Source organism: Mauremys reevesii, linkage group 1 (assembly GCF_016161935.1).
Source record: "Mauremys reevesii isolate NIE-2019 linkage group 1, ASM1616193v1, whole genome shotgun sequence".
In the NCBI taxonomy this organism is placed as follows: domain Eukaryota; kingdom Metazoa; phylum Chordata; order Testudines; family Geoemydidae; genus Mauremys; species Mauremys reevesii.
Genome location: NC_052623.1, coordinates 314428262 through 314441174, shown reverse-complemented (window position 1 = coordinate 314441174; position 12913 = coordinate 314428262). Strand labels below are relative to the sequence as shown.

General features: G+C 39.5%; 1 protein-coding gene across 3 annotated transcripts in view; it reads right to left on the bottom strand.

The window, feature by feature from the left end:
* ST7 (suppression of tumorigenicity 7) overlaps positions 1-12913 on the bottom strand; it is a 228699-nt gene that overhangs the window by 35797 nt on the left and 179989 nt on the right. For 2 of the 3 annotated variants that reach the window (XM_039508628.1, XM_039508630.1), the window contains exons 10-11: positions 5054-5126; positions 3360-3462 (exon numbers count right to left, since the gene is read on the bottom strand). The exons of the other annotated variant lie outside the window; for it this stretch is intronic. In XM_039508628.1, coding sequence (XP_039364562.1) covers positions 3360-3462; positions 5054-5126 — 176 coding nt within the window. The remainder of the gene's footprint in view (positions 1-3359; positions 3463-5053; positions 5127-12913) is intronic. 3 annotated transcript variants of the gene reach the window in all.

The following is a 12913-nucleotide window of genomic DNA, read 5'->3' as shown; positions in this document are numbered from 1 at the left end:
GAACTTGTCTAGATTCATAGAATTCAAGGCCAGAAGGGACCATTGTGATCATCTAGTCTGACCTCCTGTGTAACACAGGCCACAGAACTTCCCCAAAATAATTCCTGTTTGAACTAGAAAATCTCTCTTAGACAAACATCCAATCTTGATTTTAAAATGTCCAGTGATGGAGAATTCACCACAACCCTTGGTAAATTGTTCCAAAAGTTAATTGCTCTCTGTTAAAAATGTTCACCTTATTTCCTGTCTGGATTTGTCCAGCTTCAACTTCTAGCCACTGGAGCTTCTTATACCTTTATCTGCTGAAGAGCCCATTATCAATATTTGTTTCCCATATCAAGTCACCCTTTGGTCTTCTCTTTGTTAAACTAAATACACTGAGCTCTTTTAATCAATCACAATTTTTCCAATCCTTTCATCGTTCTTGTGGTTCTTCTCTGAACCTTCTCCAATGTATCAACACACTTTTAAATTGTGGACACCAGAGCTGGACGTAGCATTCCAATATAGGTTTCACCAGTGCCAAATGCAGAGGTAAAATATCATCTCTATTCGAAATTCCCTCGTTTATGCATCCAAGGATTGCATTAGCCATTTTCGCCACAATACTGTACTTGGAAGCTCATATTCAGCAGATTACTTTCCAAAGACTTCAAACAATTTTGGTGTCATCGGTACAACTTATTTTTTTCTTATTCTAAAGAGGGAGAGACTCATTACTGAAATCCTGCAGAAGCTATGAGGCCAATTGCAACACATATTAGCAATGTGGCATTGTTAGCTTTCCTGTGCTGCAAGCTGCTAAATTTCATTAAGAGGATATGTGATGCTATTTCAGTCAGAATTAAGGCTGAATATGATGGTGTATATTCATATTATTTGCATAACATTATTACTGCTAACATATTATTGCTACATGATTCATGGAATCATAGATATATAGGTGGTGAAAGGGGACTTGAGAGGTCATTGAGTCCAGCCCTTGCGCTGAGGTAGGACCAAGTGAACCTAGACCATCTCAGACAGGTGTTTGTCCAGTGTGTTCTTAAAAACCTCCAATGATGGGGGTTCCACAACCATCCTTGGAAACCTATTCTAGAGCTCAACTACCCTTTCAGAAAGTTTTTCCGAATATCAAACCTAAATCTCCCTTGATAACCTTTTAGCTAATGCAGCACAGTATGTGTGCATGAAATTACAGTGAAACTGTATGTTAAGCTATATTACACATTAGAGTTTTAATGTTACATTGGGTGTTTTGATGCACCGGTTACTCCCTTTTATTACATCACAAACGTGATAACTGATGCATGTTCCATTTTCTATTCCTTTTTCTAAGATGATCATTAAATTAGATTCCCGCTCTTTAAGTGTGGCCATGGAGCATTCAGCATAGCTTGGATATTCATGTGCGTCCATGTGCGCAAAGGTGACCTTAAGCCACCTTTGTGATTCCCCCGGATTCTAAATTAGAATAGCAACATGAATTAGGGCCACCAGGGATTGTCAGGCAATAAGGGACTCAGCCATTTTGCCTTTTCCTTGGCTGGGCCCTTGCACCAGCAGTTAGGAATGGGATGCGAAAGGTGCTGCTACCCAGGTTCTAAAGCCATCCAAAGATTTGCCTACATGGCGGGGAATTCTCCCATACCCAGATCCATAAGTCTCAGCAGTGCAAAACTGCCCCACCATTTTGGAGTTTAAGTTTCCATTCCAAGTATATTCTGAAAAATATAGCAATACACTATTCTGCTTGGACCTTTACAGTATGCTATAAAATGACTGGCTTCTTTCAGCTGAGATAAGAAAAAAAGAAATTCAAGACTATGCTCTCTGGGGCAGGGACTGTCTTTTTGTTTTGTGTTTGTGCGGCACCTCGCACAGTGGGGTCCTGGTCCATGACTAGGACTTCTGGCACTATGGTAATACAAATAAACAATTAAAATATTCATGACCATTTGGGAATATTAAAGATCCTACAGCATTTTTCATAAGATTGAGGGTGTTAATTATGTGTCTCGATCAGATTCCAACTTGATTTATGTTCTGTTTACTTAAATTAACCATCCTACTCTTTCAAATGAACATAATATTGTTCATTTTTCTCTCCTAATCTACCGTGAAGTGTTGTTGTGGGCTGTCAAAACAACTGCTGCATTGTACCCCAGAGATGGCTGCATTTCAGAGGCAGGTTAAGTGATTCCTGTCTAGAGTTTCTATATGGGTTTACATTTGTAAAATGCCTTGGGATTGCAAATGTAAGATATTATCATCTTCTCCTTTTACTACCACTAGAGATGGAATGACTGACCAGTAAAACATGCTTCCTGGTTGTTACAATGGAGGCTGGCATTGCTAGAAGGAATCATGCTGGTTAGTGGTTAGTCAGTGGGAGAAGGCAAAAAGTACATCGACCTTACAGGGAAAGTATTTAATCTCTGCACAGTACTGGGAAGGGACCTTCCTGCAGTGAGAGGAGCAGTGTGTGCACATGGGGTTATCTCCTACCCCTCAGGGGCAAGGGCATAGAAAAAGTGCTGAGGATTTGGTGCTCAACTGTATCCATCAGCCAATGTTCACACAGTCTCCTGGTTCACACAGCATCTTCCTTTTGTCTGCCACTGCAAACAGTGGTCCTGCATAGTGCTGAGGATCAGGTGAGAAAATAAGCAGCAGCATTCGCTCAGAAGCCAGGAGTCTTACTGCTGTGATGTATAGTTAGAGAGGGAATGAGGGAATTATAAAAAAAATCCTTTCCACCTTTAACATTGTCCTTTCTGTGATTTTTCATTTACGAATGAGCAAGCCCTAAATAGTCTGGAGTTTTAACAGTGGGGCATTGCATGAAGAGTTACAAATACAATTTATATGAAGCATAACAGGAAATGTGAACATAAGTCCCTTTGCAGCATGCTGAAAATACATCCTATGTGTGATCCAAGAAATACAGACAACCATTTATTCAACTTGAAGATCTTTTTTCTATTATTGTCATTGTATACGACTATTTAAGGAATAATCTATCTATATGGATACTTCTAATGTGTTCATCAATGTGGCATCAGGGTGCCTATTGTCAATGTCCAGTATTTTGTTGATATTCACACTGACAGACTTTTATCAGTTAATACTTAAAGTTTCAAGACCTAATATTAGGTGGCATGTCTGTTTCCTATGGTATCTAATGAGAAATTTCAAATGCTCCCCACATGCGTATAGCAGGGTACAAACATTAGCCCCTTCACCCTCCCCGTCTGCTCTCTTTCCCACAACCACCAGGTGCTACTCTACCTCTTTAAAACCAAAGGATATGTCTCCTGTTTTGTTAAAATTTATGACAGTGATTTCTCCATACTCACTTTTGGCACATGTGGATTAAATTCTACTGCTCTGTGAATAGCTTCTACTGCATTCATCTCTGCTGTACTCAGCCCTCGCCTTGAGGCAGCCTCTGGAGAAAATCTGCAAAAGCAAAGAAACAAATACATTAGGTCAGAAATGCTAGCAAGTAAAAGCCAGAAAGAAATCTAGACCAAGGGCCGGTGTAACCAGGCTGAGACAATTTCCTATGCTCTCCAAACTTCCATAGTAAATGGAAACTCTGAATGACCTATTACATCAAGGCCAATGAAAATCCCTGCAGAAGTGGAAAGCATGTTTGCATCTAATCATGGCAGGAAGTAAGTTCAAACAGTCAATTCTTTCTATGCTGCTAATCTAAATTTTCTATAGTACCTTACTTGGGGCGTTTATCAAGGCAGAAGTTTCCAAAAAATAGAAAATAATGTTAAGTAATTGTTAGCGTGTTTCTATTAAAAAGATATTTGGGGAGATTTTAGGGAGGTTCCCAACCCAATGCCCCTGGGTCAGGTTGGGATTAAAGCATGGTACAGCAGCAGTAGCGGGTGATCTACTTTCAGTTGTACCAGCGAGGGTTGGATGCCCAAACTGTGGGCAAATCATCTGCCCCAGTGAATGAAAAACCAGACCATGCAATCTCTTTCTCACCTCACACCCCACGGCTAACTCCAGAGCTGTACTTGGCAGGCAGACACCACAGGGAAAGCTGTGACAACCTTAGCCCTGCCCTCCCAAGCTGGAGTCGCTGTGTAGGGAGGAAAGATGTTGCAGTAGGTACTGGCGATCTACAGGATAAAAAGAATGAAAGAAAATTACTTAGATCTTGAAGTGCACATTCACTTAAAAGCAAACTGTCTGACATCAGGAAAGAAAGCGGCTTTCCACTCCGCTTGCTTTCCAACTTTAGGGCCACATTCCCCCCCAAGATACGTATACACAACTCCTCCAGCTTGGGATTCATGTGCACGCATCCAAGAGCAGAATCTGGCTCTTAGGGCTTGATCCTGCAAGGCGCTGAGCGTTCTTGCAAAGGGCTGAACATTCTCAACTCCAGCTGACTTCAGGAGGAGTTGATGACACTCAGCATCACATAGGAGTGCTCAGAACCTTGGAGGGCTGTGTCCTAAGAGAAAACCGTATCAGGAATAAGCAAACATTTGTGTCTTTAAAAACACGTATACCATCTATTTCCATTGACCTGTCAGGAATCCTTACACAGTAAGTGCTAAATCTACCTGCCTAAAATCAAGTAGATGAACACTGCTATGATAGTACTTGTCGAAGAAAATTGCTATTAGTACAGTCATGTTATTTTACCTTTCTTGGTTCTGTTTGATACAAGGTGAAGATGACCAGCCACACAGCACCTCCCAGCTGCATTTTCATTATAATACTATCCAAGAAGCCATTGCTCAGCCAGATAGTATAAATAAAAATTAAAATAAAGGAATTTCATTGAAGTAATTTTTTTCCCTTTTTTAACCATTGGTGAGGTACAATATTTGATAATTAGTGAAAATTCCTCTTTATAAAAACCATACTCTAAATTTGCCACAGGCTAAAATTTCTCCTGCTAGGACATCAGGTTTTCAGGGTGTGGGACCACACCAGGTCACTGAAGAGAAATTTGCAGTTAAACGTTAGTGAGTTTACAGTAAGGAATTTTGCTGGTCAGAAGTTTTTATGGACTTACTTGTCAGAGACAGCTCTGGCTTTAAGCAGTGCAGCTGTGTAGCATATCGTTGCTGATTTTGGTAAGCTTATATCTGTTGAAAGGAAAGTACATAATAAATAAATATTGAAACCCTTGAACATTTGCAGAAAGAGAAAATAAATGCTGGAATAATTCTTCAGTACAGCATAATATCTAAATTAATGAATAGTGGGATATCAAAAACACCCGAGTGATTTAGGAGCACTAAGTTATGCTCTTAAGTCACTCAGGTGCTTTTGAAAATGCCACCCAAATAAGAATTATCATATTTTTAAACCCTGAATTAACAATAATCTGATTGTGCCATGTAGTCACTAAATGATCTAATTAGCAAACAAATTCAGAGTGATCTTTTTCTGATACTACAGGGATTGAATTAAAGAATTCATTATGTTCATATACAAACACATATGCAACCTAGAAAAGGTAAATTCTTTCAGTAGATTAGGAAACACATCTATATCCAGAAACAGCTGGTGGGTGTCTATCTACTGTGTTTTATTCCCTTCCTTTCTTTTAGTAATTATGACTATGAAAGTCAAGCCAACATTTACTAATTTACTGCATTTAAATATTAACAGCAATGTAATATGTTTTGCCGCTTGTGGAAACACTGGGCCATAATAACTGGTATGTTCTGCTCCAGTGACACAAGTCACCTATAAACCTGGCTTACACAGTTAGTTCAGTCAGGTTTATGGCTACTTTTCATCACCAGAGTGGCACAAAGATCTGGAGGGTACAAATGAATATGGCCCAATAGCTTCCACTGTAATAAAAGCAGAAATTAATTCTACACTACGTTACCTAGCTCTCTCAGGCAGATATTACAAACTGTCTTTTAAACTGTTTAGCATTTAGGCTAAATTTAAGATAACAGCTGAGTGAGAAAGAAATTAAGGCTCTACTCCTGTAAACAGTTGTTGTATCACTGAAAATAATGCCTACTACCACAAATAGAGCTCATTAAAGCAATGGGACTATTCACTGTAGGAAGCACTATTCCCTGTAAAAGCATTACAATTATAGCTTATTTAACATTTGCATACTATATATTCTCCACTAAAATAAATATACTTTATATAATTACAGTGGGACTATGGTTCTAAGCAAGAATTGGGGAAGCTAGGAGGGTGGTGAAGCACTGGAATGGGTTACCTAGGGAGGTGGTGGGAACTTCTTCCTTAGAGGTTTTTAAGGTCAGGCTTGACAAAACCCTGGCTGGGATGATTTAGTTGGGGATTGGTCCTGCTTTGAGCAGGGGGTTGGACTAGATGACCTCCTGAGGTCTCTTCCAACCCTGATATTCTATGATTCTAAGCTCTGGAGCATAGTTCTAAAAACCTGTAACTCTTACTCATTCTATTCTTGATATACTGAATAATGGAGGACACTAGGAAGTAGCACTAAGGACCAAGTTATGTGAGGTGCTGAGAGATGTTTGAGGTGTGCTGAATGCCCTCAACTTCTACTGAGGTCAACTGGAGTAAAGGGCACTTAGCGCTTCAGAGGAAACGCTTAGCACGTTGCAAGAGAGGGCTCTTAAGAGAAGAAGGTGAGTGAGGATTGATAAATCATGCCTCACTGGACACCACTCTTTACTTTACTTATTCATGATCAGTTTGCAACTCAAGGGAACATTGTTCTGTTAGAGCAGGATTTCATGACTTAGGTACTTTTGAACTGTTAATTCTTTACATTGTCATTTTTAATGTATTAATGCTACAGGTACTACTTGTGGAGTTAACGTTGTATGTTTCCACAAACCAGGTCAAACTATAATGTCAATAAACTATGTAATTATAGTGACTAGTAATTAAAATCAACAATATGCACGGCAGTGTTGGAATGAGAGATATGGACCTTACTATGCTATTATTGAAGTTAGCTGCAGATACATCCATCCATCATTGCAGTGAGGTGAATATATTTATGTGCTGTTCCAATGACCATATTTATGCCAGGCTGTTCTTGACATTAGGAGTTAAGAACTTTGCATGCTTTCAAGAAATGGAATTGATCTTTTTTGGATCACACCGATTTCAGCCTTTCAGCAACATAAAGTTACTCATCAAATTACAAAAGGAGCGAAAAGCAGAGTGTCTTTCTGGGAGCAGAGTTAAAAATGGAAAATTATTGTTTCAGAGTTCTGATCTACTTACAGCTTTTTATGAGTTTTGAAGTAGCAGATATAATTTTTTTTCTTTTGTGAAAAGGGTTTCTCCGAGCTCTTACAGCCATCAATCCAGCATCACAACATGGGGAATATCTGCCTATGCATCCATCAGTTAGAGCCTAATCCTGTACCACTGAAGACAGTGGGAGCTTGGCTGTTGACTTCCATGGATGCAGGATCAGGGTTTGACACCAGTAAACCAGGACATGAGGACTCTACTAGCTTGAAATCCCTAGAAATATATTTTTGTAGGCAGCATGCTCCTTCCCATAAAGCAGGTGGGGTTAAAGTAACAGGGAGTGGAAGACAGAGCTCTTCCACTTCTTCCTGGTGTGGTGAAGCAGCAAACCCCAGAACTCCTTGGCTGGTGCAGTGACATCTCTCCTGTCTTTTTCAATCAACTTTAACCATTTTAATTAGACCGAAAAACAGAAGGAAGGGAGAGGCTCTTGAGGGAGGGATGTGAAACTTCAGCAAAAAGCAATTTGAATGCAAGAAAAAGTTGCCTTCTCATTTTCGTCTATCGAAGAATTAAACCGCTTGGATGTGCCAAGCAGCAAAAGAGACTAGAACTTCAGTATGCAAAGGGAGATTTTCATACATTAGGTCTAACTAATGCATAACCTGTTGTGCTGGAACCATTAAAATCACACAACACAAAAATCTCCAAAAGATAGGGTTCCCAGACCATTTTCTCATGTTAGATCATCCATTACTGTCTAGTGGTCAGCAGAAGCCATGGGATCTAAATTATGACGTGTGGTGATATTGTAGGTTAATGACCAAGCCGCAAATATCTGAATGGTTATTGTATCTTTGACGGGTGGCTCATGCTCCCACTGTGTTGTTCTGCAGATTTCTCTATGTAGAGTCATGCCTTTTTGTTGTTGTTTTATTTTGCCTGTTCTAAAGCAGACCACATTATACAACTTTGAATATTGCCCAATGGAGGTTTTAGTTCCTACTTGGGATCCTCACATTGAGATAGAAGCAGAGTAGAATTATGGCTGGTTACAAATTAAATTTAGCTTGCTGAAATATGCAACTGCTATCCAAGTGTCAAAACCTTGAGGATATTTTTCCCTAATAAGCTCTGATGTATGAATCCAAAGAAGGATTTCATTCTTTACTGCTCTTGTCTCTAGAAGGTACACTTAATTTGTGATTATTTTCCTTGGACTAACCTTCTGTGGCATGTAGTACCTCAGGTAAAGAGAGGTCTGAGAAAGTGAATTCTTAATGGTGGCTTGCTTCACAAGATGTTTCTTTTGATATTTAACAAGTTGGCAAGGAGCTGGGCCCATAGCATTGTGTCCATATTATGATGATGCTGATGATTATTATTAACTGTATTATGGTAGAACGCAGAATGTGCCAGGCGCTGCCACGTGATCTGTTATTCCCACCAAAATAGCAGTTACAATTGGAAATGGTAAATATGGAGAGGAAAAAATGGAATCATCTCCATCCAAGTCATCAAGAGCCCCTAAATGTTGACACTGGGCTGCTGAAAGATGGGTGTGTTGCATGAGCAGTCACTTTAGCTGAATTTTGTGTTTATTAATAACTAATACGTTATTCTACTTATGACCAAAAAAGTCCCATGTTAGGTAAGTGCTCTATTGAACCGGGGCTATGTGCTTACCTCATGCGAGCAGGCCTACTGAAGTTAAAGGGACCTAAGTATGGGCTTAAGTGCACTGCTGCTAGAGGGCCATAATTCTGGGTTGCATAAACAAAGAGATTATGTCAGTCAAGGGAGATGCTAGTCCCTTTCTATATGGAACTGGAAAGATTACACCTAGAGTAGTGGATTCATTTACGAACACCTCAATACAAAACCGAAGATATGTCAAAAACCTGGAAGCAATTATGAGAAGAGCAACAAAAATGATTAAGGATGGTGTTATGGTTCAGAGGTTTGCTGCACCAGTGATCTCTCTCAATCTCTCTGAGGGCACTTCTTTATAGTGATGGGCCTATACCTGAGCAACTCTCAGGGTGCAACCCCATGGTCCTGCTTACTTTTAGATGGGATCACCAGACTATACCACCCCTTGTCTACCAACAACATTTACCTTGAGCATGGCCAACTACCCAATTGACTCCTGCTATTGAATTCTCTCTGGGAGCTGTGACCAGCTCCTAAAAGCAATGACAGAAAATGCCTGGTTTGGAAGAGAGTATGATTTATTTATCCATAGGAAAATCACAAGCAAAGAGAAAAGGGTTAAAATAACTAAAAACTAAACATATCTTGTCTCATCTCAAACTTAGCCTTCTCTTGCCAATTTAAGTACATTCTGCTTAAGCCAGGCACCCCCAATGCATTGGGGCTTGACAAGACAGGCTACCCTTACAACTGCTGTATCTTGGACAGCCTGAACCCCCAGTTAGTGTTTCTCTCTTAAGCAACAGGCTGTCTTTTTTATTTCAAAGGTCCTTTGAAAGGTTCTGCCTCGAGATCTTCTAAAGTTCTGAGCAGGACTTCTGAACTTGACCAAACTATTTTTTGCATTTCACCTACACGGGATTGGAAGTAGTCTCCCTACAGTGGATTCCTGGTATTGTCCATGTGAGCACCAGTCAACTGAATTCCGTCTACAGCCACTGTTTTGGGTAAGGATTTACCCCTTAGTCACTTTTTAGACATCATACACTAGCCATCAACTCCAGAGATTATATATATATAAACATTAACAGAAATCAATGCAGATAATTCCCATGTTCTTCACAGGTGATAAAAGGGCTAGAGGGATTGATTTATGAGGAAAGACTAAATGAGCAACAGTAAACATGTGTAGCCTGACTCAGTGATGACAAAGGGGCGATGTAATCATCATGGAAAGAGAAGAATTGTTGAAGCTGTTCCAAGGGGTTAAAAGCTAGAATAATGGGATGAAATTAACCAAAAGGAAATGTAGGTTGAATATCAGGAAGAAAACATCTTGACAGAGAAGCAATTAGACTGCAATACAATCTCCCACAAGAAGTGGTTAGTGGTCATCACTTGAGTCATTTTAAGCTACACTGGACAAAGTACTAGAAAATATACTGTAGGGAATAATCCTGCACTGGCAGGAGGATGAACGAGATGATCTAACAGGGTATTTTCATTTTATATGTAGCATGCAGTAGTCCTGTTTTTCTGTTAGTTTGTTTAATACTCAGGCAGTGCAGGTTTCCTGCCACACTTGTGTGAATAGCCTACAGTTGAACAAAACTCTAAGGGACAGACCCTGGCCCTATGATAAGGTAGAGTATGAATTTCAGCACAAAAGGAGAATTTTTTTACTATAACTACGAGAGAATGAAAACAGAGGACAGTTACAGTGGAACAATAGCATTTGCATTGTTTGTTTGAACAAACTTTTCTGAGGTTGACTTGCTGACTATAAACATTTCCTATAAAGCTCATGTTTCAGTTTCAGAAACTGATAAATACTTTGATCAAGCAATTCAACTCCTTTGATTTGCAGAGTATGATTTAATAATTTCTTGAGCAAATGAACCACTCCTCCCTAGATGAGGATAATGAAGAAGCTCTGCACAGCTAGTTTAGGTCTTTGTCCATTTCCCTGTGATTTTGTCCTGCATCTTCTTTGCAGATAGAAGACAAACAGAAATAGGCCACAGGAATCAAAGGCAAAACTGGACCAGATAATATGAATGGACAGGCACAGCTGTTGCATACCTAGTTGAGTGAGAAGCAATATTGAAATAAAGGGAGGAAATCAGTCCTTAAATAAGATTGATAGAGTCCAAGAAGATAATTTGATGGAGAAAAGATTTTGTTCATTCTCCTGATGTTGCTGTTCCCCACTGTGGAGATCTTCTCTAACATACATCACTGGCAGAAGGGTGCAGCAGGCTTGGGTTTGACCTTGACAATAAGAATGTTAATAAAGAACCACTTTCTCTCTTTCAAAGGAAACAAAAGGATGCAACATTAGAATGCAGTTTCTTTCTCTATTGTTCATGTTATGTTTTCACCCCAGCAGAGAATTAGGAATAATAAAAACCCTTTTGCATTGGGGCATACTGAGAAAGCAGAGATATCTAGCCAGGTCAGGTTATCTTCTACCAAACAGAAAAACTTGATATGATGATTGCTCTTAATGTTGAGAACTGAGAGGAGCTAATAAAGTGAAGCTGTGGAAAAGAAATGTGGAATAACAGTGAAACTGTGTCCTTGAGGAACAGAGTCAGTGTCATTGGGGGTTTTGTGCTGGGGGCTTTCTGGTAACCTGTTTTACTGATACTCCTCTATCCCGATATAACGCGACCTGATATAACACGAATTTGGATATAACGTGGTAAAGCAGCGCTCTGGGGGAGTGGGGCTGCGTACTCCGGCAGATCAAACCAAGTTTGATATAACGCGGTTTCACCTATATAGATTTTTTGGCTCCCAAGGACAGCGTTATATCGAGGTAGAGGTGTACCAAAAATTCTTACTATTGGAATGCCTTCAAGTTCAACATTGGTGGAATTTACTCAGTTCACAGAGCTGCTTTCGTGGCTGTAAGGATGAAGAGAAATTATATAGGAACAGAAAAAAGCATCCCTAAACAGTTGTTATTATTTTAAAGAGTGTTTGGATTCACTAACATAAAAAGCCGAAACCTGCAGTCCTTGCGTTCAGTGACTTCAATGGGAGTTTCACTCAAGTAACACAGTGTCAGGACTACAGGGTTAGGCCCAAACAAGAACATGATCAACAATCATGCTCCATGCACATTCTTCTATAAAGAAAACTCAAATTCTATATACAATTTATTCTAAAGCCTTGATTTTGATTTCACAGCAGTGTAAATTTGGAGCAACTCCATTGAATTAAATAGTTATGCCAGAGGAAAACTGGCATAGGTTAGATCAGAATGAGATCATAAATATTTAGAAGTATGTTTTTCTATCAGTACGATGGGCTGAATTCTCCTGTCACTAATTCTGATCTTACACCAATATATCTCCATCAACTTCAGTGGCGTTACTCGTATATAACCACGGTGTAAGTGAAAGGAGAATGAGACAGTTATTTATGAATATGTTCCTCTGGAAACCAGAAAGCTCACATTTTCAGTAATCCTAAACTGGAAAAAAAAATTGTCCCTTGACCAAAAAAAAAAAAAAAAGAGAAAGAAAGAGAGAGAGAGAAAGAGAGAAAAGAGAACATTTACATAACTAAGTAAAAGAGTATCCACCCTTTTGAAGTCTAACTTTCAACTGTCTCAAAGATCTCTGTGTTCACACACTGCCCAGGTTACCAGCCAACGGCAACCTAGAAAGAACTGGCAGCCCACTGAGGTTAATAAATCATTTGCTCTCAGCACCATAAAAACAGGACTGCTCCCTTGGAAAACAACCAGTTTAAAAGTAAGGCAAGAGGGGCATAGAGGTTTTATTTACTATGAATCCTAGCTGCTTATTTTTTCAGAAGACTAGTCCCTTCAGCAGCCATAAGTATTTTTGCTGTAAATAACATAGATGTGTGTCGAGCCAGAGCCAAAAATCCTTTTAGGATTCAATAGTGTTTAGGTCATCTGCACTCTATTGACAGACACTGAACTCTGAAACCATAATGATGTAGCTCAGCAACAGTGCATATCTTGCCACTAATGAGGCACATTTTCCGTGAATAATGAGTATGGACATCATCTCTG